Source organism: Stylophora pistillata, chromosome 8, assembly GCF_964205215.1.
Source record: "Stylophora pistillata chromosome 8, jaStyPist1.2, whole genome shotgun sequence".
NCBI lineage: Eukaryota > Metazoa > Cnidaria > Anthozoa > Scleractinia > Pocilloporidae > Stylophora > Stylophora pistillata.
This window is the reverse complement of record NC_142526.1, coordinates 6,282,558-6,308,997: the sequence shown is the minus strand read 5'-3', so window position 1 is coordinate 6,308,997 and position 26,440 is coordinate 6,282,558. Positions and strand designations below refer to the sequence as shown.

General features: G+C 36.7%; 2 protein-coding genes across 5 annotated transcripts; one reads left to right on the top strand and one right to left on the bottom strand.

The window, feature by feature from the left end:
- The first annotated feature begins 26 nt into the window (after positions 1–26).
- Positions 27–21,410, top strand: LOC111343345 (pleckstrin homology domain-containing family M member 1). Of its 4 annotated transcripts, none has more exons than XM_088730280.1 (17): positions 27–315; positions 556–632; positions 754–794; positions 1,624–1,702; positions 3,628–3,684; positions 4,947–5,042; positions 5,288–5,367; positions 6,549–6,619; positions 8,364–8,498; positions 9,303–9,575; positions 12,151–12,509; positions 13,773–13,980; positions 16,016–16,257; positions 17,689–17,820; positions 18,860–18,946; positions 19,238–19,321; positions 19,950–21,410. In XM_088730280.1, exons 1-17 carry the CDS (start codon positions 282–284, stop codon positions 20,082–20,084), a joined length of 2,190 nt encoding a protein of 729 aa, XP_088586406.1. In that variant the 5' UTR covers positions 27–281; the 3' UTR covers positions 20,085–21,410. The 4 variants fall into 4 exon arrangements, with proteins under 4 accessions (XP_088586406.1, XP_022806244.2, XP_022806243.2 ...); XM_022950509.2 differs by having other exon boundaries at positions 28–315; positions 12,127–12,494; XM_022950508.2 differs by having other exon boundaries at positions 28–315; positions 12,127–12,509.
- On the bottom strand, positions 21,141–25,999 carry LOC111343353 (large ribosomal subunit protein uL29m). The gene is made up of 6 exons (XM_022950516.2): positions 25,851–25,999; positions 25,650–25,759; positions 23,626–23,686; positions 22,949–23,045; positions 22,172–22,216; positions 21,141–22,066 (listed from the first exon to the last, which is right to left on the bottom strand). The coding sequence occupies exons 1-6, from the start codon at positions 25,919–25,921 to the stop codon at positions 21,899–21,901; spliced, it is 552 nt and encodes a 183-aa protein (XP_022806251.2). The 5' UTR covers positions 25,922–25,999; the 3' UTR covers positions 21,141–21,898.
- Between the last annotated feature and the right edge of the window lie 441 nt (positions 26,000–26,440).

The following is a 26,440-nucleotide window of genomic DNA, read 5'->3' as shown; positions in this document are numbered from 1 at the left end:
CGTTTCCGGTCAGCGGTGTCAATGTTAGTACTCAATATATTTCTTACAGAACGATTTTTCTTGCCCCTGTCTTAGAACTGGAACTGCACAGAACTGTGTTCTTTTATGGTCAGCTGATTCCTTATCAAAACAAATATGGCGTACGAAATGTCCGTCTCCATCTGATAGCTGAATTCGAATGCTTTTGACGATAAAAAAAAACCTGTGTTGGATCCAGAATGATTAAGTTGTTTTGAAATTATTATCTGTTCCAATTTCGATTGAAACACTTTGTATCGGAAATGTTTTCTGGATGGAAAAAGACAGGGGTTGCAGGTAAATTTTTTTGTAAAGAACCTAATTCTTAAAATTTATAATATTTCTTCTGCAATGGTTGTGGCAAGATGTTCAAACTGAGAACTCCTATCATTGCAATCATAGTTATACCCCTAAATCCTCCCCATTATATCCGTGTTATTATTATTATTATTATTATTATTATTATTATTATTATTATTATTATTATTATTGTTATTATTATCTTTTTATCTTTCTTTTTCACACATCTCTATTTAGAAACTGAGGATGATCTAATAAGAAATGCAGAGATCAAGAGAAGACTTATAAGTGAACTCTCCCTAGCAGTGAAAGAGGTATTTATACCTTAATTGGTGATCTCAGACTGCCATCATATAAATGAAAAATATTATTATCCAAAATTGTGGTCATTGTGGTTGTGTAATATCTGCTTTGTTCTTCCTTTCATATTGCTAGCTTCAGAGAAAACACATTGGAGCTGACTTGGATGTGGAAAGGTTGATACTAAATTTGGTTCTGTCCTGGTGTACCGGTTCACAAGGGAATTACCATTGTTTTTTCTTTGTTTAGGAGTCATCGGTTAGCTGTTGTGTATTGTTCGGTCTTTTGTATCGGCTCTTGTGAACCGGTACACGAGGACAGAACCCTAAATTTTAGTTTCAGTGACAGAGTCAACAACGAACCCTCTCTCTTTTCCTTGAGTTACATAGGAGGATGACAGAAATTTCAAATGAACGGAAAAAATTAATCACTCTGCTTTTATGTTTTGTTCACAATAAAAAATTATGTAAAATTAATTATGCATCACAGTCAAGTTTCTAGAGAGGTCAGGCTAGGTGAATTAGGCAAATTTAGTTTGTTTTATACATGCATGCACAGTAAAAGGCTGCAGTCTGCTGAGTTCAAAGCTTTGTACAATCCTTTGAAAATTCCTTTGTTAGATCAGAGAACCTTTTCATCATACTTTGTCCTGATTTGGTCTGGATTTTAACTTGCATGCATTGTTCTGATGCAAGTGTAAATTGCACATACATGTTATACTCAAACCAATTTAGCTGCATCTTCCTTTTATACAAAGACACAAAATAGTTAACTATTAAACTTCCAGAAGTGATTAACATGTAACTTCTCCTTACAATATCCATACACTATTTAGCAAACAGGTAATGAGAATACTCAAACTTATCAGGTAGAAGATGTGATCTTGATCCAACACCAAATTCTCAAAACTAATTTACAAGGAAACATAAAGCATCTAGAAGGGAGACTAACAATCAGACCTTGGAGGTTGAAGTATTAATTTTAGTATCATTTCTTCATTCACAGGAATGATGAGCATGCTTTAATGATCAGTACTTTACTAGAAGCCATCTATCTTCATGGATTTCAAGATCATGGCATTAAGGTGAGATTATTGTCCCAATTGTGACTTTAAATATTTGTTTATGATAAACATTTGTCGATGAGGTCTCCTTTCACCATCTCTAGAACTTGCAGTATTTATTAGAACGTAATAGATATTGGTAATTACTGCATAATGGTATATGGAAGTCCTATCCTTTATTGAATGGTCCAAGAAGAACTGCATGAAAGTCAACTTGACAAAAACACGGGAACTTCTTTTACGAGGAAAGACTTCCAAGACGCCTCCTGAACCACTCTAGATCATAGGGAGGAAAGAAAAACTGAAACTGGTGGGTGTTACCTTTGAGCAAGTGCCAGTTAATTGGGACACTCATATTGATTATCTACCTAGTAAGGCTAGCAGTAGGTTGTATATTTTTAAGAATATGTAAATATTATGGCTACTCTATTGAGAATTTGGACTTACTTTTTCAAAGTTTGATTCTTTCAGTTTGTACAATTATGCTATTGAGGTCTGGGGGTGTGCTTTTTATAGTAAATATTTAAGTAGAGTTGATAAGCTCTTTGCCAGGTGTTATAAGCTGGGTTACTGTTTAAAGCAGCACAGTATCTTGGATATCCGTCGTAATAGAGATAAGAAATTATGGCAAAGGATCTCTTCCACCAACACTGCATTGAGCGATCTCTTACCTCCCCAGAGAACATGGCAGTTGAGAACTAGGTCGCATAATTATATTTTACCTAAGTTTCAGACAAGCTGTTTAAATCAGTTTTTATTAATAGATGTCTTTTCAATAGTAATTAATACCTTTTCATTTTCCTTATTCATTCTATTCATGTTAATTGTTGCACATCTGTTTGCACAATAATTGTTAATAAAGACCTTTATTATTATAATTATTATTATTATTATTATTGTTATCTTATTAGATGTTTTGGTGTTAAGTAACTCGTTGAGTATTTTTACAGTTTGTGCAGCTGTATTTTGACAAACCCATAGGACTCAAAATATAGACAATGGGTACAAATAGTCAGCAATACTACACACCAAAACATCTAACAAGTTTTTAATCATCCAACTAGGAAAATTGAAGCAGACAGAGAAGCATAGAGTGCACAGCTAACTAGTTACACAGGTTATTTTATAGTTCAAAATAACCAACTGTCCAAATTGAATATCGAACGATGTTTGTACTCCATTGCAGTTGGATTTTAATAAACAGTGTCAAAATGAGTAGCATACTTGTCTTGAACAAATGGTGTACAATGGAGATACAAATCTTATTTGTATCTCCATTGCATGGTTACGTAAATTATAATGAACTTCGTAATTAACAAAATGAATGGTAAACAACACAGCGGACACTAGCTATTGAGTTATGGATGTACACAGGAGGTTGCTAAGCACAAAAGAAGCATAAGAGTCGCGCGAGGCAATAGCCAAGAGCGACTCTAGCTTCTTGAGTGCTTAGCAAACCTCCCAAGTGCATCCATAACTCAATAGTGTACGCTGTGGTGTTTACCATTTGTTTTATAACATAACATTGATATATTGTAGCAAAAGAGTGTCCTTTTATTTAACAAATCTTACATGGCCAGAAAAAAAAACAAGCGCGCACGAAAAAATGGTCTTCGCATTTGCTCACGTCAGCAGCGTACACCCATGGGCAAATGGTGGATGCTGAATTGACCAATCAGAGTGCACGCTTTGCTTTGGTTATATTATAATGGGCCTTGCTCACTGTAGATGATAGAGTGTGGCTCTGTGTTAGAACATCAGTGCACAGAATCCAAATGTCTGAGCTTCAATACGTCATGGGGACTCAGAATTGTTTACTTTCTCCCACGCCCATGGCAAGACAAAAACGTATTCCCCACTAATTATATTATTTAGTGTAGGTATAAAACTGATATCTAAGACTATTTTTATACTGATTTGTAATTATAAATAATTTTCTTTTACAGCTATCAAATTTTTACAATCTCCTTGGAAAAATATCAACAGAAGCCATGCCAACCCATGTGAGTTTTTCCAAGTAACTATGGCATAGTAGCCACAATGTGAACTGAGACTTTTGACTGCAAAAATCAAAGGTTTCAATCAGCTAATCTTGCACTTACAACATTGGAAAACACGAGGGCTCAGTGTGCAATGAGTCATAAACTAAAATCGTAGGCCTAATATAAACCTCTAACTCCAAAGATTGAATTGTTGATTCTCCCTAAGCAGTTATTACTTTTCCTTGCAAATTAGACAAGAGAATTTGGTCTCACTTGTTCCAGAATAATACCCTCCAGCTGATAAGCTTATCTGTTCTCATAACTTGTTTACAAGATGGCTAATTGGAATTTTAAGAAGAAATGAAATTTTTTTAAAATTAATAAATTTAATAACTTCTAAGAGCTCGACCTGAAGAGTTACGCACAGGCCACTCAAAACTAACTGCACAAAGTCTCAGTGATAGTTTACAAGGTCCATGCATGCTTGCAGTCTGTCCACAACCATTGTAATTTAGTTATTGATCAGTGAATCAGCTTAATAGTAACAGTGGAAGTGGTTTATAAAGATCTTTATCATGTTACTATTTTAAATTTAATTAACTAATTATGTGTAAGGTTTGTACACCTTGAAAATCACCTGATGTGTAAAGGCTCTAAATGTTTCAGAATTTTTTGGTGCCCTACTCTAGATCTTAAAAGCCTTGAGTTCATACAAATTATGTTATACAGGATGCCCAAAGTTGCTCAGGGTTCCAGGGCTCTTTTAGGGCTCAGTCCTGACTTGGTACAGCACTTGCTAAAGGCTGGTTTAATCACTAGCCATTAAGTTAGAGTCATGGTCGGAGTTATACGAGCACTCCTGAATCATTGAAAACTGAAAATTAGAGTTGTAAGCTGAGGCAGAATCATAAGCTTGACAGAATCAGAGTTGGAAGAATCAGAACAGTTTCATTTCACAAATCTGACATTTCAGTTCTCACTGGACCGCAATTAATGGAGTTGTACGAGGCATTGACATTTTTGTCAATGCATGCAGCCATTTTAATTTCACTGGATTGCATTGTGTCACTCTGACCTTCTGATTACAATTTCTGATTACAGCCTCAGGCAACCATGCATGTAAGCTACACATGTGCATTCAGTTGTTGATGACACTACTTTGTTGTTAATTCTGATTAATGGTTATAATATAATACTGTGATAGTTTATTAATGAAAGTGCACTTAATGAATTATGTTTTCTCCACTACTGTGCCACTGACATGGTCTCAATTTTTTCTACAGTCATTTTGGTCTTTGATTGCAAATTTCACTCACAAAGATGTGTTAAATGAGCTGGAACATCTCTCTCAGATCCACACTCCTGTGGGAAGATGTCGGGTGAGTCTTTAACCGTTCAACATTTAATTCATCCCAAGATCACATGAAACCTATTTCAAATCAATGAAAATGAACATTTCCTTGCAATTCCAATTGCAAGACACTTACCAGTATGAGGATCATTTCTTCACTTAATTCATTTGTAGATCGATGAAACTTATTCCTAATCATAAAACTTTTGATAGAAAAGAATGATCAGATGTTTTTTTTTTTACTAACTTTGAAAGTGTTCTTGTTTATCTCAGGCATGGATTCGTCTTGCTTTAAACGATGGGTTAATGGAAAGTTACCTTGAAGCCATTCTGATGGACAAAAATAAATTGCTGTAAGTACTGCAACTGTATTAAATGGAGATGTTCAGTAGATCATGGCTATAGTTTAATCAAAGATGAAGGCAAGAGGTTCAGGGAAACTTGTCTGTGTTTAATATATATCTTATTAACCAAGCGCGAGGGCCGTACTGGAAGAATATCGGCCTGAGGTCTTGACAGTACGGACGGAGAGTAGTGAGGTCCATACAAAAAAGACCGAGGGCCGATATTTTTCCAGTACGGTCCCGAGCAAGCTTGGTTAATGAGAGATTTATTATACAACTGAAGTTCAAAGGGACACAAGTGGGTTATCATCCGGAACCATTCGGGACAGTGCGCGGCCCAATACTTAGAGAATATTGGACCGGCAATAGAGCATTTTGATTGGTTGATTTTAGTTATTGGCCCTCTGACTGCCCGAGTCGTGTAATAATTGCACAGTATTTGATATCCAGTGACTTGATGCCAAACACGCGATTAGATTACGACATTCACTACACGCTAGATGTTTTTGCTCCATAGGTAGGTAGGTAGGTAGGTTGGTAGGTAGGTAGCTAGGTAGCTAGCTAGCTAGGTAGGTAGGTAGGTAGGTAGGTAGGTAGGTAGGTAGCTAGGTAGGTAGCTAGCTAGGTAGCTAGCTAGCTAGGTAGCTAGCTAGCTAGGTAGCCAGCTAGCTAGGTAGGTAGCTAGCTAGGTAAGTAGCTAGCTGGGTAGGTAGCTAGCTAAGTAGGTAGCTAGCTAGGTAGGTAGCTAGGTGGCTAGCTAGCTTTATTTCAACTCTGGTTGTTGAGGCTGATTAGGCCCCTAGCATTACATGCTAATATACCGAGCAACACCCACCTATCCCATCCCAGGGGAGGACATCCACCACACAGTAATCTCGTGCATGGGAAATTAACGTATTCTACCCCTAACCCTGCAGCAGGCAGGGCCTACGGTTCATCCTTATCCAAGAAGACTAGAGTATCTTCCATTTCTTAATATTATAGGCATTTCTGAAGGTGCTGACAAAGAGAATTTGTATAACAATTGAGAACCTCTTTAGTTAGTGATCATCTTATTTATTCTTGTGACCTTAAAGTTTGAGTTAGAGGCAACATTATAGGAAGAAATTCAATGCTTGTCACTTTTAGAAGTCAAAGGGTCAACAGTCATGATACATGACACTGATCTTTTGGGGTCCTTTGTCTCGCAGATATTTCTACAAGGGTTCATCTTTTATGCTGGATTCAGAACTACCTTCAATAATGAAAACCTTTTTGCAAGGTAAGGGCTGAGAGCTCAGAACAATGCTCTTATTAGGGAAGTAAATTGTACAAATAAGATCATCATTATCTCTTCTCATTGTGCTATAATAGTCTATTATTTTTACGGTTGTGGGCTTGGTTGCCAAGCCTTTGAATGGGAGTGAGGCTAGGGGTGACCTTGTTATTATACAAACCTTACTGCCTTTCAAATGTAAATCACTTTGTTATCATGCTAACTAGATACAGGTCTCTATCACCACAAGGTCACCTTCAGCCTCACTCTGAATCAAAGGCTTGGTAATTAAGTACACAACTGTAAAACAGTCTATTCTAATATTGTAAGACACTTACAGCTGGGGGAAAACTCTTTGTGGGAAAATGAAATATGAAAAAATAAATACTCTTTCTTCTGTATAATACATTTAACTGATATATTTTTCTCCAAATGAACTTGCCAGAGAAAGTGTTTTTACAGGGGTCAACAGAAAAGTCAATGGATGATGATCTAGAAGTTTTTATACAGTCATTAGAAAGTTTTTTTAAAGTATGAAATTTACTCACAATTTGGCAGTATTTTTCTACTAGTGATTCCAATTCAATTTGGAATTTGAATTGTGTGATCTTGTATATGTTAGTAGAGGAAAACTGTAGGAAATCCAGGGAACCTTGGAGAAAAACTACATATGATATGATGCTGCCCAGTTCTGGGAATATAACCAAAGCTGCAATTGGGAAGAACACATAATTATACTCTTATACAGTGGAACCTCAATTTAACAAACCTCTATATAACGAAGTCTTTGGTATGACAAATGATACTTCAGTTTCAGCCCGGCTAAAGTTATAGTAAAATATATGCCACAGAACCTCAATATAACGAACCCTTGATATAACAATTGATCCAATTTCCCCAGTCCCTTGGCACTTTGTTAAATCAAGGTTCCGCTGTACCTTATACTAACCAGGTTTGAGCTCTGTACTGTAAGTTATGGACCAAGTTTTGTTTTTTTACTCAAATTTATGGCCCAAGCATAAAGTGCATGGGCCATAAATCTAAAAAGAAAAAACCTCAGTCCGTAACTTATGGAATTTTTATTTATTTATTTACCACAAAATACAAATAAATAAATATTTTTCACCACAAAATGCAAATAATGATAAAAACAAGACAGTCACACAAAAACAATTAAAACTGGCGGGGCAGCCCAAAGAGAAACCACGGGGCTTATATATAGATATTGGGCTCCCTCAGAATTAAAAAGAAAAAGAAAAAAGAAAAAAGAAAGTTAACAGTAACAGTAAGGCCAGGATTGAAGGTAAAATACACTGAAGGCAAATATAAGTTAACTAATTACATAGACTGAGTTACCAAAATATAAAGTATGATAAAGTGTGTAACAATGTGTTTAAAGGTAATATCAAATATGTGAAGAAAGATATAAGTAATTACTAAAGAATTTTTAAGCTAACTTAAAGTATCAACAGAGAAAACAAGTGTTAACTTGATAAAATATTTATCATTTTAATTTATTATATCTTTGGTTTAAAAAAAAAATGGAAAGATTTAAATTCAAACAAACTTTTGAATTTGGGGGGTGTACTGTGAAATATGGCCTGCTTAATTGACCAATCGAAATGTACATACGAACTGAGAGTTATGATAAGTGTGTTCATGATTAAATTGTAACTTAAAGTTTGGAATGTATAAAGAAGTCTTAAAAGGATTAATTTCTAACTGTGAAATCAATTCATTTGGTTGTTAGGCCTGGGGGAATTCAAATTTGACTTCAATTACAACACACCTGGATTGAACTCGTGGTCTGGTGATACCCTGGCTCTCTGCGGAATTTGGCAATTACCTAAAGTGGCTCCTCGGTCACTTCCACCTACCTACACAGGTAACTTGTGATTCAAATGACTTGATGATAAATGAAGAACCTTGAGGTACTGTTTGAGCAGATGTTAAAATTTCAATGGGTGATGTTCTCCTAGAAATATGTCTTGTTTGTTAATAAAGAAAAGTACTCATATTACTGCTATACTGCAGGTTTAAATTCTTTCCTGGAAGAAGTAGATTCTTCCAAATTAATCCCTTAGATATTCATGATAAAATACCAAATCAAATCAAATCAAATCAATCAATTTATTATATGTGAACATACATAAAAGGAAATGTTGGAGATTATCCCTATCGAGGATGCTTCATGCATAAATATAAAATAGACATACTACAATGTAAAATTTAAGAGTCGTTAAGAGAAGGGTTAAAAAAAATTACGAAATTTTACAATTATACTTTCTAAGTTTAGTACAAAATATGTTAAAATCCTGTTCGTGCACTATCTCTTTAGGAAGAGCATTCCACTGTTTTATAATTCTAACAAAGAATGAATGCAAAAAACAATTTACCCTTACAAGCCAATGGCTGTCTTAATTTAAATGAATGGTTTGATCTTGTTTTACCATTTGTAACAATTAAATTCAAAATGATCATCACAGTTAAGGTCATTTAAAGACCATGAATAGTCTTGTACCACCAAATCCCAGCCTTCAAAATAACAAGCTTCTTTTAATTCGTGATCATTTCCTTTCTCCTTGTGACCTAAATGTTTGAATCAAGGGTGGTACTGTAAGGTGAAATTAGATGCTAGGTTTTCATGCATGGTGGTTAAAGAGTCAAATTACGTTTGGCTCTTCTTTAGGTGTGCCTGTTCATGGAGGGTTAGCTGTTCCAGTCAGTATTCCAGGAGATCAGCTTGTAGTTCAATATGAAGCCTCTAGTAGTTCCTTTGGTTCTAGCACGGCTGAGGTAGCGGAACTTGCAGGTTGTAGCCTGGAAGAGAGTACTGAAATAAAGCGAAGAACTCAAGCATTGCAAACAGTGGCAGCTGTTGAGAGAATGATGACAGAGGATGCAGATGACGGAGGAAGTTTTCATGATTCGCCCTTCACGGAGAAGGATGTAGATGGACAAGGTAGGTGACAGCTACTGATTAAATCCCTCTCCCTTTTATACATGTATTTTAGAGAGAATGAGCCTATGCATTTATTCAATAAATAATTATGACTTGAAATTATCTTATGCATGTGTTACTTCAAGACAATAATATTTGTTTGCATATAACAACAAAAGGATCAATTGATTTCATTATAAATAATAATTATAAGTTTATGTAATTAATACCTAAGTATATATAAACAAAGATATTTAATGGATATCATATGCATGTATAGTAATCAGTTGTTTCACCAACATGTCAGTTCACCAATGTCAGTTTGCCAATATAATTATAAGGTCAATTTGCCAACATCTAATGTCAGTTCACCAATGCTTACATGTCAGTTCACCAATGCTTACATGTCAGTTCACCAATGCTTACATGTCAGTTCACCAATGCTTACATGTCAGTTCACCAACATCCAATTTAACAGTAATTACAAATGACCACTTGGAGGTGCGGTGGCCTCATGGATGGTGCGCTCGACTCTAGATCAAGTGGTCCGGGTTCGAGCCCCAGCTGGGGACATTGTGTTGTGTTCTGAGGCAAGACATTTTACTCTCACAGTGCCTCTCTTCACTCAGGTGTTTAAATGGGTACCGGCAATTTAATGCTGGGGGGGTAACCCTGCAATGGACTAGCATCCCATCCAGGGGGGAGTAGAAATACTCCTAGTCACTTCATGCTACAGAAACCGGAGTTAAGCGCTGGGCTGATGGGCCACTGGCTCGTAAACAGACTTTACCTTACCTTACAAATGACCACAGGAATAAAGTTTTTTCTTTAATTTGTTTGTTTCAACCTGCCCAATCTCTCATTTCATGATTGTGTTCGTAAAAGACTTTGAATTAAAGAAGTATATTTAAAATCAAAATTAGCTATTTAACTACACAAATGTTAATTAAAAAGGTTTTAAAGGAGGTTAGTGGTCTACTGGGTAAAAGCCATGGATGGTTTTCGATTTTATTTCAAATGTGATCAGCTGTCAATTGATCAATGACTTTTAAAAGGTTTTACAATCGGCCATTGATCAATCAATGGACTGTTTTACTTTGTTGCTATATGAGTGCAACAAGTGAATAAAAAACATTGCTTCTCCTTGCATAATCAAACCAATATGTTGGAAGTCAATAGCTATTTAACTATGCAAATGTGAAATAAAAGTGTTTTACAGTTAGGTTTCTACTCTACTGGGTAAAAGCCTTGGATGGTTTTCAAAGTCTTTTTCAAACATGATCAGCTATCAAGGAAACGAGAGATTGTGGAGAGTGAAACCAACAATTTTTAAATAAAATTATACTAACCTACAAACACCCATGAATACATTAAAAGTACAATTCTATTCCTGATCTGGTCATATGTAATTATAATTATTTTGGACGTTGGCAAGCAAACTGACATATATAAGCATTGACATTAGGTATTGACATTATAATTATCTTGGTGAATCGACCTCCTACATTGGTGAACTATAATGTTGGCAAACTGACATGTTGGTGAAACAACCAGCATTACCATGTACAAGTGTAGTCCAATCATTCAGAAGGGAATAGTCTTAAAAGGACTGCATTTTTGGTGCCTTATGGTTTGACTCACTGAGCAGAAGTTTTTATCACTTCAGTGCCAAGTGAAAACTTTCAATCAGGTTAATTGTCAATATGTCAGTCCCACTTATAGACCACTCTCACCTATACTTATATCAGACTTTCATTGGTTTTTAAATATTATTTATGAATATTGTGATTTTATTGTTGTAATTTGTTAGGGGAACAAATGTCAATTGGGGCATGCCCTGTTTTTTTCTCCTACCTTTGTGATACCTTTTTATACATATTTTTGTGTTGTATGTTGGCGAACCTCAATAAACTAAATTAATATATACTAAAACAGTGGATAGCGTTGAACACGCACTCTGATTGGCTAGTCAAACTCTGAATATCCTTTGCTATTTACCTCCGAGCAACTCGGGAAAAAATGGCGTCCTGGTTTGTATCCATGACAAGCGAAGAAATGACTCAAATCAATTTTTGGTGGTGTATATTATCTCACTGTTTTATTATATACTAAAACAACTATTCACCTCAGTGTCAGTGGTTAGCAGTGGATATTTACCTCGCCGCTTCGCCGCTCGGTAAATATCCACCACTAACCACCTCTTCTTCGGTGAATAGTTGTTAACTAAACTAAACTTAAGACTGCATGTATGTTAATCAAATGTTGATCCTGCAGTCAACCAGCATCTAGAATTCAAAATAATTTTTTTCAGTTGAAATGTGATATTTTTATCTCTGTCTTATGACCATATTACTCAGCCGAGTGTTCAATTCTTCTGCATCCTTACAGTCTGAGACATGTGAACAATTTTGCCACATAATTGTGACCAAGCAAATGACTTCTTAATCACTGTATTTAAAGGAGGGGGGGGCACTTGTTAGAGCATGAGTGTTTACTTGGTGACAAAGTTATTTGGTGACTAAGGTCAGCATCTAACATCTTTGAAATATTTCTTTTGGAAAAATACATGTAGCTGAAGGAAGTGATCAATATCCAGCTGCAGTAGATATTCCAAGTGAAGATGACCATCGTCTCCAGCGAGACACCTGCAGTCCAACTCCTTTAGGAGGCAGCAACAAATTGGGAATGTCTAGTGGCTGGTCATCAACATTTGAAACCCAGGCTGCATTACATGTAGATGCTGTTGATGGCAATAGCAATGATCAGATGGACAGTGCTGCCGCACTGCCCAGTTTTCAGGAAAAGCCTAGTCCCAGAACCCCAACCAAGACACAGGCACCCAGTTTTGGGACTCTGTTAAGGGACTACAGTGTCCAGGGAAGGAAGAGATTTGAGTCCCCTGTGTATGTTGATGGTGCAGCACCAACACAACCACAACAGGTGCAAAGTAGTCAGGTTTGCGTTTGGTCATTTTGCCAATTTTTTGACATTTGGTTAAAACCTTTCACTTCCAGAAAAGACTGAAGCGTAATTTCTTCTTAGAAAATCAATACTAACAATTTCAAGCAGATCAGTGGTGAGAATAAAGAAAAATATTATATAATCCATGGGATTATCATTTGATCCAACACCGAATTCTCATGACTTACATTATGAGAAATGTATGACCAACATTAACAGTAAGGAAAATTATCATTGAGTAATATGGAGTGAAGCTGAGCTCTAAAACAAAAGACAAAACAGCCCTCTGTAAAGCATGTCAGTTTTTGGGATTTCAAGTTTTGCAGATTGCCCTTCATCTGCCAAATTAGATACAGCTGCTGCAGTTCACAATTTGTGATTTTCAGTATCGATGCTTTTAATCCTTTGACCCTTACGAGTGACTAGCATCTAATTTCTCCTTACACGTCCATACATACGTACATTAGTTGACCACTCCCCATGGGGGCTTTTCAGGGCCAATTCCCACCCATCTGACCCCAGGGGAGGACATCCACAAAACAGCAATCTCATGCGTGGGAAATTAACGTCTCCTACTCCTAACCCTGCAGGAGGCGGGGCCTATGGTTTATTCGTCCTTATCCGAGAAGACTAGAATATCTATCCATTTCTTGATATTATAGAAAGGTAGCAAATTCTCCTCACTTATTTTAAGACCATGAGTATCGGTCCGGCCAGGGCTCAAACCCTCGACCTCCCGCACAACACAATCCAGCACTCTAACCAATTCGAGCTAACCCTGAATCGCACATTAAGGTCAGGAGAATAAAGGAAATGATCACCAACTAAAGAAGCTCTTGATTGTTATTAATAAACAAATTCTTCTTGTCAGCACCTTGATTAGAAAATGTATAGAAATCAGTATGGAGAATATACATGATTGTAATGACCAAATTCCTTTTTAATGGTTTTCTCAAGTGCTTCTCAACCTTGTTACTCGAGTGAATGCCTAAGACCATAGGATATATACAAAAGACAAACACAATTACCAAGCAGTTGTCCAAAACAATTTCAGTACACAGAACATTTCTGAGCGACTGAGGTCATGTGACCAAAAAAGGCAGGAAAACAAGGAACCCAGCTAACACTGATGTCAGGATTTAGAAGGTTGAAATAAGGAGCAACAATTATGAATCACATGTACAGATTAATATTGATGTTGATGATATTATTATTTAAGATTAACAAGTCAAATCAAATCATTCTTTTTATGTTAAGATTCCTGTAACAAAGAAGAAACTGGAAATGCAACCTTCTGAAACTTTCACAGCTTCTGGTTTTGAAGTTTTGTCAAAAAGTGGTTCAGTTCACTCAAACCATGGTGATGATCGATCAGCAGAGTTAATGACACTGGTGACAGAGATAGCCACTGAGCAAGGGTTGGACAACCAAAACTATCAATGCAAAGGATGTGGTAGGAACATAGGTGGGTCATTATTTTCTTTAGGTAACAATTATAGTCACTATTGTATGAGGTGTTGACTGACTTATATGGATGACTTTAGCAGAAGTTATCATCACAGTCAAGATGGTGAGCTCTACTAAGATTGTTGAAATGTCAGTTACCACTGCCAACAACGGTCCTTCTCAAGCCTTTTCTCACCAAGACAATCACACTATGCAATCAAGTGTCAGCTATGGGTGCAAACCATTGAAAACGCTTTAAAAAAACACCTATCAAAACACTAAAAAAATCAATTTAAAAGTGCAATAAAGGAGAAACTGTTTGAAATTCTGAAAAAAGAGGATGATTATATAAGAATAGCTGATATTAGAGTACAATTCTCAAAATTGTAACAGTTACTGTCAGTGTGTACTTTCAGTATATACTACAGTCTGCCCTCCTGTTTCATTCTGTTTATAAACCACACGGCAAACTAGATTTCTTTTAGGATTGTTCAGCTATATATTATAATTATATAAATATTCATTTTCTATAGAATTCTCTTCTTTTTTTTTTCCTCTCTTGTGCCCGCCTCGAATAGCCCTAGCTAGTTGCAGGCCCAAATATTGTAATTTTCTTATTAAGCTTAAATAAAACTTGTAATAGTAAAGGCAAAGAATCCAATCCTACTAACATGTCATCCAACACATCGGCCGACAGTCAACCGACAGTCGGCCAACTGTTGACCAACTGTCAACTGACTGTCGTCGCGTTGGCCGACAAGTTGGTGGGACCAGATTCTTTGCCTTTACCATTAGCTGTAACCTGAGATGAGTTCCAAAGTACTTTTAACCCATTAATGGCTGCAGCTTTTGTGGAAAACTGTGTTTTGAAGCTAGTCGGGCAGATTTCGGGTCACTGTTGTGGTTTTAAAAGCTCAAACTTACCAAAAACCCCTTGACAGCTCGTGCACTCAATGGCCTTTGGATCCAAATGCAAAATGGCGATCTGAAAATCTTGGGCATGCGCAGAAAGCAAAATTTCGACATAGTTTTTGGGTTGAAAAGTCATCCCCACTTACGACTTTTACTTTTCTCTCTTCCTCCTGCCCTTTTTTTCCCCTCTCCTTGCCTGAAGTTTCTCCTCACTTGCTGGAAATTGAGTAGGCTTCATTTTGGTGTAGAGATTTTTCAGAAACTACTCATTATTTTCAAAGCACATGCTCGGAAAGGTAGGTGGGTAATGAAACACAATTTTCGTGCAGAATTTCAGGTCAAAGTGACATGGTTTTTTGGCTATTTCTCCAATCTCCTTCACTCAATTGCGCTCATTCTGGTATCATCTGTAAGATATTTTCAACCTGTTCAAGTACGTGCTCAAATTCGTGCTCCAGGGTTAAAAGTGATGACGTCACAAGGCGTAGAAAGGGTGTGGGTCCCCATGGGCGCATATGGGCGCACTGGACGTCAATAGGTTAATCTATTCAAGACTTGAAATGATGAATTTGACAGTATCCCTTATTACCCCCAAGATCTGATTCCCACTAACCATCCTTTTAAACCCTGAGTGACCAAGACAGAATTTCTCCTTACAATATCTGTACAATACCAAGCAGACAAGAGCTGAGAATGAGGAAAAATATCAACAAGGGATTAGTTGATCCAGTATCAAATTCCAAATTCTTCTAACATGATAAGATACGTATGATGCACAATCCTCGCAGTAGAGAGCACTATTTATGCAATAGCAAAAAATTGCATAAATCCTTTCCAATTCTATATAATTATAGTAGAATTGTATACTATATAATTATACAATTCTACTATATATAAGAATTGTATATATAGTAGGTGGAAAGGAGAATTACTAAATAAATGAGAACAAGGAAGTGAAAGAGTTAAATTTGGTGTTAGTTGAAAATAACAATTTCTATCTGATAAGTTTGAGTGTTCTCATTACCTGTTTGCTGGACATTGTATAGATATTATAGGGATATAATTTGCATGTAAATCACTCCAGGGAGTTAAAAAGGTTAAATAAATAGCAATTTTACATTTATTGTCTTTTGTTAATCCAGGAATGATCTATGGACAATTCAAAGTCTGTAACTATGATGCATGCTACTATTGTTTTGAATGTCATGAAAATGAAGAACATGTCATACCTGCGAGGGTCGTTCACAACTGGGATCTACGTAAACACCAAGTTGCTAAACAGTGCAAGTTGTTCCTGATGCACATAGAAGAGGATCCTTTGTTTAATATTGATGAAACCAATCCCACGTTGTACAATGTTATCAAGGAGTTGCATGAAATTAAGGTTGGTGTTGAAAATCATCATGGCATCGAAAAAATGCCCAGTTAGTTCTCAACATGTTGAGATGCCATTTACTTAATATTGACTGAGCGGGAAGGCTGGACAGGAAAATATTTGACCTGAGGTCATGATGCACGTACATCAGGAGCAAGAGCCAAATATATTTTAGTCTAACCCATCTTAACTCAGTCAATAAACATTTTATCTTATATTACCCCTGACTAAGTTTTGAATAATTCCAAATAGTTTGTGTGAACTAAGATAGGATGCACTAGACCAGTGTGCACTGGAAAACTACAGAAAAAGATTCTACAATAAAAGATTTCTCCTTTATTTTTTTCAAGACAAGCTCACTGTTGTCACTTGTTTTTGCAACAACAGCAAACAGTGTGGCCGTACATATGCACTAGAACTGGACAGCTATTCCCACACCGGCTCACATCAACCTGTCTTTTCCTACATACATCAGTTTTCACTATGGTTTTCTATGGGATTATGTTGGTATTGTCCCTGTTTTCTGTTGTGGAAGTGCTGAGTCTGCTTATGAAGATTATTCATTCTGCAAAAGTTTCAAAAACATCTGCACATACAATTCAGAGCCACCTCAATATTTTCATAATTTGATTAATAAAAGTAATTGTGGTAAAGAAAAGAAATCAGTTTGATCAAACCACTACACTACACACTCAGATATTTTGGCCTTTGCTTGTAATTTTACTTTTCCTTTTAATTAGAATGTTTACACATCATTCACCTACACTATGAAATCAAAACCCATGAAAATCTTGTGAAATTATTCATGGTAAATTAACAGATTTTTCACAGGATTTTCATCATTAAATAAATGGCATTTTCTTGGTCTCAGAGCCATGAAAAAGACATGAAAAACCTGTGAAAATTTTAATATTCACAACCCATGAAATATTGTGTAAGGTGACCTAGAAGCCATGAAATACCCATGAAAATGTCATTTCATGGCCTTTTCAAATGTACTAAAAACCCATGAATTTTCATGTCAAAAAAATTCATGGTGTTAAAATTCACTAGTTATAGTAAATCATGACGTACAAATATCCTGTGAAGATGTAAAAAATTCATTGACTATGAAAATTTTCTGTGAATTTTCACGGCCTCTCCATGGGCAGCATTTTCATGGCACATGAAAGTTAATTGCGAATCAGTTTTCATGGGGTTCTTGGGAATATGCAAGCACCATGAATTCCTGGGAAACCCCATGAATTTGGAATGAAAAAGTCTTCTCTTTATTTGGATGAGTGAAAATAATTTTTTTCCTTAATTTCATTTTTTTATGATTAAGAAGCACAGTAAGTTATCCTAAGATACAATTATTATAAAAGTATCATAATGATTATGATAGAAGACACTTTTGAAAACCAAGTTAGACTGATCTTAGAGTCATTTTTTCATTCACAGGTATTAAGGTCACAGCTAAAGCATTTAAAAGGCTTCATTTTTACTTGTAAAGATCAAATAGCAGAGGATGTGAGGAGGAGAATTTGGCCTCGGGAATACCTTTGGGATGATATCCATCAGTATTCCTTACTGGTCAGTAGCAACCTTTTAATTTGACCAAACACTGAAACCTCCCTTTAAGAGCCATGTTGGGGACACAGAGGAGAGGGAAAATTCTCACCTGACATGTGTTTTTGGAGGGGTAGAAAATTTTTATCTTTTGAAGTATGTAAAATTAATTATCAGTTCTAAGAAATGTACCAGTACAATGTGTTTTTGTCATGAAAAAAAAAAAGGCAAAAACTGATGCGCAGAGGAAAATTGTTAGTAAGACAAAGCAAGTAAGACACATTGAGTCTATCAGATGGGCAAACAATTACTTCAAGTGTTGTAGACATTAATTTTATTTTCTCTTTGCAAACAAAAGCTGTCAAAGTTTAAATGCAGGAGTGTTGAGTCACATTTTTCTAAATCATTTGTTGATTAGTGATTGACAAGACATTTATCATCTTACGGGTTTATGTCGAATTAATTTGATGGCCTGCTCCCAGTTGGCTTGTTAGCTCAATTGGTAGAGCGCTGCACTAGTATCGCAGAGGTCAGTGGTTCCAATCCCATACAGGCCTGAATTTTTTCAGGTCTGATTTTCACTATTGCTTAAAGAGTGCTTTACTGCGAGGATTACACACATTATACGTGACCGGCCATTATTACACAGTCAATAATTTTCAGCAATGTGATGCAATGGTTACAGTGTAATGGATTTTGGTTTGAGAGGCCTGGGTTCCAGTCACCTGGGCAGGTCCTTGTGTCATGTTCTTGGGAAAAACACTTTCTTCTCACAGTGCTTCTCTCCATCCAGAAGCATAAATGGGTACCGACAAATTTTCAGGGAAGCCTGAATAAATGGTGGGGTGGGGGGGGGGGGGGCAAAACTTGTGATGGACTGACCTCCCATCCAAGGCAGAGTAGTAATTATTATACTTTTAGTTGCTCCATGCAATGTAAACCAAGATAAGCTGTAGAGAATACAGACTTAATCTACCTTCAATGTGTTTGGTGAAACAGTGTATGTCTAAAGTATTTAGTTTTCAGTTGTATTAAGTCCATTTTATGCATTTTTGTTTTAAAGGATTTGATTCAAGTACAATCTGGGCAGCTGGCTCATCATCTCAAGAAGATAATTGCTCACTGTACAAAGCATGTATATAAGTGTAAGGTAAGCAAGTCTTTCTGTAAAAGGAGTACACTAATCTGCAACCACTTTATATTATATTATGTTCTTATACATTGACTGAGGGGTAGCTCTGCTCAGGAAAATATTTGGCTCGAGCTACTGATGTATAGACCTTGCTGTACTTGATACACATATCATGATCAAGAGCCATAATTATATTTTCCTGTCTAGCCCAGCCTAACTCAGCCAATAAGCAAGTCATTCATCTTTCTGCTGTTAATTAATTCACTGGTACATTCAATTCTCAAAGAGTTTTGCATTTTTTCCCTTCAGCTCTGTTGTCAAAAAGGATTTTTCTGTGAAATATGCAACAACCCAAAAATCATCTACCCATTTGAAGTGAAAACTACAACTCAGGTATTTTCGTTTTACTACTACCAATTCAGCTTGTAATGCTTCATACCCACTGTAACACAGTCACATAAGAGTGGTTTGTTAGTTCTCACAAGGTTACATGTTACAACTGGTTATCTGCCTCACCAGTCATTCACCAACTTTATCACCTGGAGAAGACAATAGCTAACAATGTGCAGTTATGACATTGCCTTCAATACTTTTGAACTGGCTTCACCAGATCATGATAATTCATTATCAACCAAATTCACAACTTAGCACATCTGTTTTTTGAGAAATACTCTGGTCCCACAATCTTTCTTCATGGTATATATGGAAGCACAACAAAACCTGGTTTAGTGCTCAAAGCATTACAAAGAAGGTTTGCAGGACTTTCATGAAGAAATGTGGAAGACTAGTATAACATCTGAACTGAAAAAAAAAAGGTAACTAAAGGATATTAAAATTTTTAGACAGAGAACTCTCTTATCTCATCGTCAAAGTTTAATAACCACCAAAGTTTAAAGCTTGTTCAAGCTGCTTAGTGGTTTTAACTAGATTGACTCAGAATTCAAATTCGATAAATAACAGTGTAATTGAACTGATTCCTAAATAAACTAAGTGGACTCTTTTTGTTCTGAAAAAATTTCAGTGTGGAAAATGCAAGGCTCTTTACCACAAAGCTTGTATTGCTGAGAGAAAATGTCCCAAGTGTATACGAATAAGAAAGAAGCAATCTGCAGGAACAAGAACTGCAGCTGTTTTGGAGTTTGATTCACCTTGGTAGCAGCACACAACAAAGGACACAAGTTTTCATTAAAGTGCATATGACATGAAATTTTACTCATGTTTCTTGTGGTTGGATATCTATAGAAAACGTTTCAAAGCTTTAAAAGTGCTGGGAAAATGTAAAAAGCATTTTTTTTTTTTTTTTTGCTTTCGAAATACACGCAATTTGCCTTCAAATTTGTCCTGCAGACTGGGACCTAGTTTATCACCGTCAAAGTTATTTGCGTCGTCACATTGTGTATCTTTGCCGCGAAGGTCTATTGTCACTAAGAGGACTCTGCAGTACTTCGTAGTAGATAGATAGTGCATTGAAAGGCAAATATGTCCAGTGATTCTAATGATTCCTTTGAGTCCGACTCTTCTGAAAGTTCCATTGACTTCGAAGAATCTGGGCACACAATGTGACGTCACGTGTGATTTTGGCCGCGCAATGACCGGGAAAAATTTGAGGGCAAATTGCACGTATTTTGAAAGCAAACAAAACGTTTTTTAGATTTTTCCAGCACTTTTAAGGCTTCAAAACGTTTTCTATAGATATCCAACTACAAGAAACAAGAGAAAAAAATTTCATGTCATCTGCACTTTAACCCTTAAACTCCTAGAAGTGATCAACATGTAACTTCTCCCTATAATTTCTGTACTTTATCCAGCAAACAGGTAATGAGAATACTCAAACTTATCAGGTAGACATTGTAATCCTGGCCCCGGTTGTTTGAAGGATGGATAAATCTCTATCTGGTGGATAGCGCAGTACGTTTTGGTAACACTTATCTGCTGGATAGCGATTTATCCGCCCTTCAAACAACCAGAGCTTATCTAACACCAAATTCTCACAACTAATTTACAAGAAAATGTATAGTTGCAAGAGGGGAGAATTAACAATCAGATCTTGGGAGTTGAAGGGTTAATTCTTATAATTCTTTCCATAAGAGCCTGGTTGTGGCCAAAACTGGTGGTGGTAAGAGGCCTAAAGGTGCCAGTAGATCACCAGTAACCGAGTTTTATTGAAATCCTTGCACAGGTAATTAATTCAAAAACATGAAAAATCTCTGTACAAATTTTAACAGTTTAATTTATAACATTGTACATTATTGTAATAATGTTGTAACTACATGTCTTTCATGTAGAATAACATTACAATTTTCCACTGGTTATATCTACCTGCATCAATCTTTGTAAATTAAATTCTAAGATACAAGAATCCAAACACAAAAGATACTAACTGTAAGACAAGATGGAAGAAAGTATTGACTTTAGATGATTCTTTTCTCGCTTTAGCCAGTCTGTGGTAACTTTGAAAATTAAATAAAAAAATGTTAGATTTTTTTTGTTGCAAATTTTTAATTCATCTCAGTTCCAAAAAATGCTCCTTTTTAGCTTTGACTTGCAACATTTGTACTCAGAGCCTGAAAATATTCATTACTCTGCTTTTAGCTCATACCATGCATACCAGCAGTAAATTTCTAGTGGTCAATTTAAAAGCTGGGTCAATGTCTACCAAAACTATGGCAAATTTTGCTGCAATATCATGTATAACATATTAATTAACTGCATGAAATTGTGCCACATTGCAAAAGAGAAACAGAAAGCAGCTATCATTTTTACAATGTGTGTCCAAAGATGGAAATGTTTGAAGTCAACAGACTCTGTAATGCAAGTTTCCTTTCTTTTTTCTCAAGACAGAAGTAAAACAGACAATTCAAAATACTTTTGAACTTAGCCTGTTTGTGTTATACTTTGAAATCATATGCACCCATACATCTCAAGCCCTGGTTGTTCTTTCTACAGTTTTAAAAGAGGAACAGGTCATTTTTATCGAGCAACTTTGATTCCCTGTTTCAGAATTCTAACCAAATCCCGGTAATCTTTCTTCTTATCAGAAAATTCTGCCTTGGCCTCTTCCATGGCAGTAGGTGGTGTGTCTTCTGGAATTGCATCAAATGGCCAGGATTCATTTTCTAAGCTTTTCACTGCTTTTTCCTTGAAAGGAAAAGAAAACATAACTAGGAACAAAACAAAAGAAAAATTTCTCTCTACAGAGTTCTTGTAAAGGAGGTAAAAAAGTGCATATAAGCGATTCCTTACCCGTTCAGAAAGCACCTGTTTTATTGCAGCCATTGACTTCTGAACCTGAGTACAGAAAAAGTGATGGTAACTGACTTTAGTTAGCACTGTTAACCCTTTCACTCCCATTAGTGACCAAAACAGAATTTCTCATTACAATGCCCATACGATATCACCAAGACAAGTGATGAGAATTTTAAAAAAAATCGACTAGAGAAGTATTAGTTGATCAGATACCAAATTCTCCAAAGTGACATCATAAGAATTGTATGACAGACAGTGGGGGGAATTACAAATGAAATCTTCAGAGAGAAAGGGTTAAAATAATGAGTTTCTTCTTCAAATCTGGATGCTGTTCATTTAATTCTTTCACTCCCAAGATCTCACTAGTAATTCTCCCCCCTGTCGGTACCACTCTCTGTGGAATGTTTTGGTTCAAATTATTCCTTTCTTTTGTGACCTTTTTTTTTTTTCAAAACAGTTTCGTTTTTATTTTCTTTTTTTTTATTTTCTCTTTGACTTGTACCCATCATAACCTGAAGTAAAATCCAAGTATAATTCGCAGGGGTGTAGCTAAGAAATGACCCTGCCCACTGAAATTTCAAGTGAGGCTGCTCAAAGGCGGTGAATGATTTTAAGAGTCTGACCACAGATGTGCCTGTTGTGCTTTACCAAGTGATCGCTGGCCAAATATCCAGCCTGCCATCATTCCTTTTTCATCCAGTACGTTTGCCAGCAGCCAAGGCTTGGTGACAACCCTGAATTTGATCCACTATGCACAAGTTCTTCATTCCTTACCTTATGGGTTCTTGTAGGAGAGGGCATTGGATAACTCTGTCTTTTTGCTTCATGCTTTAAAGTCATAAGCATGTTTCTTTCCTTTAATAGAACGTACCTGTAGGACAGCATAATAATAATAATTTAATATTTATATTGTGCAAATAAACATTTGGATATGACCAAATGTGCATCACAATACTTTTCGGGGTACTTTGGCCACACTGCATCAGCAGTTTACGATCAATCGCAGGAAACTTATTTGAAGATGCCCCCTCCCCCCCAATTCCCAGTAAACAGGCCAGACCACATCACAGTAATCTCATGAGTGGGTTCTTTAACGTCCCCTGCCTAACCTAATTAAGTAATTGATAGATACAGGAGATGGGACCTACAGTTTATGCATCCTTATCTGAGAAGACTAGAATGCCTATCCATTTCTTGATAGTATAGAAAGGTAGCACATTCTCCTCAGTTATTTTAAGACCTTGAGTGTTGGTCCAGCTGGGGCTTGAACCCTCAACCTCCTGCACCACAGTCCAGCACTCAAACCAATTGAGCTAACCAGGAGACGGTTAACAGCCCAGACAGCCTGTAAGATACACGTGTTATATAAAGGAATCCACCTGTCACTGCTTAACTTTTTTTAGCTTGATTAAATAGTAATGGAGTACTTTACTCTCAACAACAACTCTTACCATAATTTATGAAGGTCTTCATTACTTTTTCCTCTCAGTTCTCCAGCACGCCATTTTCTACCTTTTAAAAATCATATTGATGTTATATTAATAAAGAGATCATACATTTTAAATCAAATTCTGCCATCCAAAGACAGTGTATGAAATCCTAATAGATATTGCACAGTGAATGTATTTCAATGAACTAATCATTCAATCAGTCAGTGTGTCAGTCACAACTGGTCAAAAGTAACATGTTGGTTGGTCAGTGAGTCTGTTACTGACCAACTATCAGTCAACCAATCAGTCCATTAATAAGTTATGATGTCAGCCAGTTGTGGGTAGTCAATCAGGAGGTCAGATTTTCAATTGGTGAGGCAGAGAGTCAATACGTCCATTAGTCAGTAATCAAGGGCTCAACGCCTACATTTCAACTTACATGTGCTAGCCAAGTGGCTGGTGACAGCTTAGATGTTACAACAATTTCAGTTTGTTTACTAGCCAAACTAGAAATTGAAACCACTTGCCAAAACTGAATTTCTACTAGTCTGCGGCTAGTTGGCTACTGTTCGTGTCCAGCCTTGCAGTCACCAAGTAAGTCTGAGTCAGTGAGTAAATAAGTTGGTAGGTGTAGCAGTTGGTCACAAAGTTACTCAGTCAGCTACAAAGGGAGTCTGATTGGCAATCAATCAGTTGTTTGGTCAGTGAATCAGTCATTCAGGCCCTGTAACCAGTTGATGTAAGTTAATCAGTCAGTAGATCAATGCATCAATAACTCAGTCAGTCAGTAATGAAGCTATTAATAAACCATTCATTTATCTCTTCTTTGTCACCTTTTCAAAACCTCACAGTAGTCTCCAGCCAGTTAAATAATCTTTACAGTATGCCAAAGAAAATGAGCCCAAAGAGTAAATGTTATTCAGGAGAATCATCATCATCATTTTATTTGTTTGAGCAGGTTGAATTTATGGCAGCTATATAGCTGATGTGGACCTGCTATTTTTCAGCCCATCCCACTCCAGGGGAGGACATCCATCACACAGTGGTCTTGTGCATGGGAAATTAACGTCTCCTGCCCCTAACCCTACAGGAGACAGGACCTCCAATTATTCATCCCTATCCAAGAAGACTAGAATATCTAACCATTTCTTGATGTTAACGTTTGAGAAAGGTAGCATATTCTTCTCAATCATTTTAAGACCTTCAGTGTTGGTCCGGCCGGGGCTTGAACCCTCGACCTCCCACACAACAGTCCAGCCCTCTATCCACTGAGCTAACCGGGAGGTGGAGAAGAGGAAGTAGAAATCAGGGGGCGATAAAATGGTAAAGATCTTCACATCTGACTGGCTGGTGATGAAGCAAAAGTTCCAAGGTATGGACCAACTAAAGAATAGAGTCTGTTTATAAGCTAAGTGGCCCATCATTAGGCCACTGCTTAAATCTAGTTTCTATGGCTTGAAGCAACTATGAAAATTTCTACTCCCCCCTGAATGGGATGCTAGTCCATCGCAGGGCTACCCCCAGCAATTCGCCGGTACCCATTAAAACAGTTTGGTGAAGAGAGGCAGTGTGAGAGTAAAGTGTCCTGCCTAAGAACACAACACAATGTCCCTGGCCAGGGCTCGCACCCAGAACATTCGATTTGGAGTTGGGCACACTAACCATGAGGCCACTGCGCATCCTACAACTAAAGAATATAAGGCCACTAAGCTTTAATTTACCTTGGTGGCAGTCAGACTTCACGACCACAAGGGCATAATGTCTCAATAGGCCATTTTACAGTTGTGTACTTAGTTGCCAAGCCTTTGATTTGGAGTGAAGCTGAAGGTGACCTTGTCATGATAGGGGCCTGTATCTAGTTAGCATGATAACAAAGTGATTTACATTTGAAAGGCAGCCAGGTTTGTATCATAACAAGGTCACCCTCAGCCTCACTCCCATTTAAAAGCTTGGCAACCAGCACAACTATAAAATGGACTATTACGTTAAAATAAGATGAAACCAAGTGGCCTTGTATTTTATTCTAAATATTTCTACAATTTCACCTGTATGAACTTTCTCCTTGGCCAATTCTCCTTTTTTAAATACTTCAGGTGGAAAAAACTCTTCCAAACCAAACACTGCAGGACTTGTTCGTAATCCACGAAGACAGGATCTGCCGCAACAAAAATTAAAAAAGAAATGAACAATTTGCCATTATATGGTTTGAGGGCAAACGTCTCTATCTCACGGAAATTTTACCATACCTGATGTGTAATTCTGTTGAAATAGGCGGTCGAAATGCGAAACATCGAAGGTTATGCAGTACGACCGCCATATTGCTTTAGCGCGCTTACATTATTTTGCGCAGAAGCTAATACTGCTGGTGTATTGCAGGCACTCCATTCTCCTCCCGTGGGACGGAAGACCAACTCGCACCTTCTCGCGTGGGCACGCGAATCGTCAACAAACCTATAAAAGTGGGAAATGATTTTTAATTTTTTTCAAGTATGGACAAAATCTTTTATTCAAACGTTAGTTACACAAAAACAAACGCTTTTTTCCTCCCCTTTTTTCCCCCAACTGTTAATGATATGTATGGTCTATCTTTCTTTACAAAATGAAATCTTCGGCGAATTTCAACTGTCCTTAATTAGAAGTGCGAGGACAAAAATATGTTTTTGTCTAATTAGTGTACAGAGCGAGTCGCGAAAGGAGATTAAAGAAAGCTCAGAGATGACAAAACCCGACATTACCATTATAGATTAGCATAGAAATCTAATTAACTTGTTCATCTTTTCAGAGCGGTTGTTTATCTTTCTTAAGCCTGTTTTCTTCACACCATAGTGTTTTCATC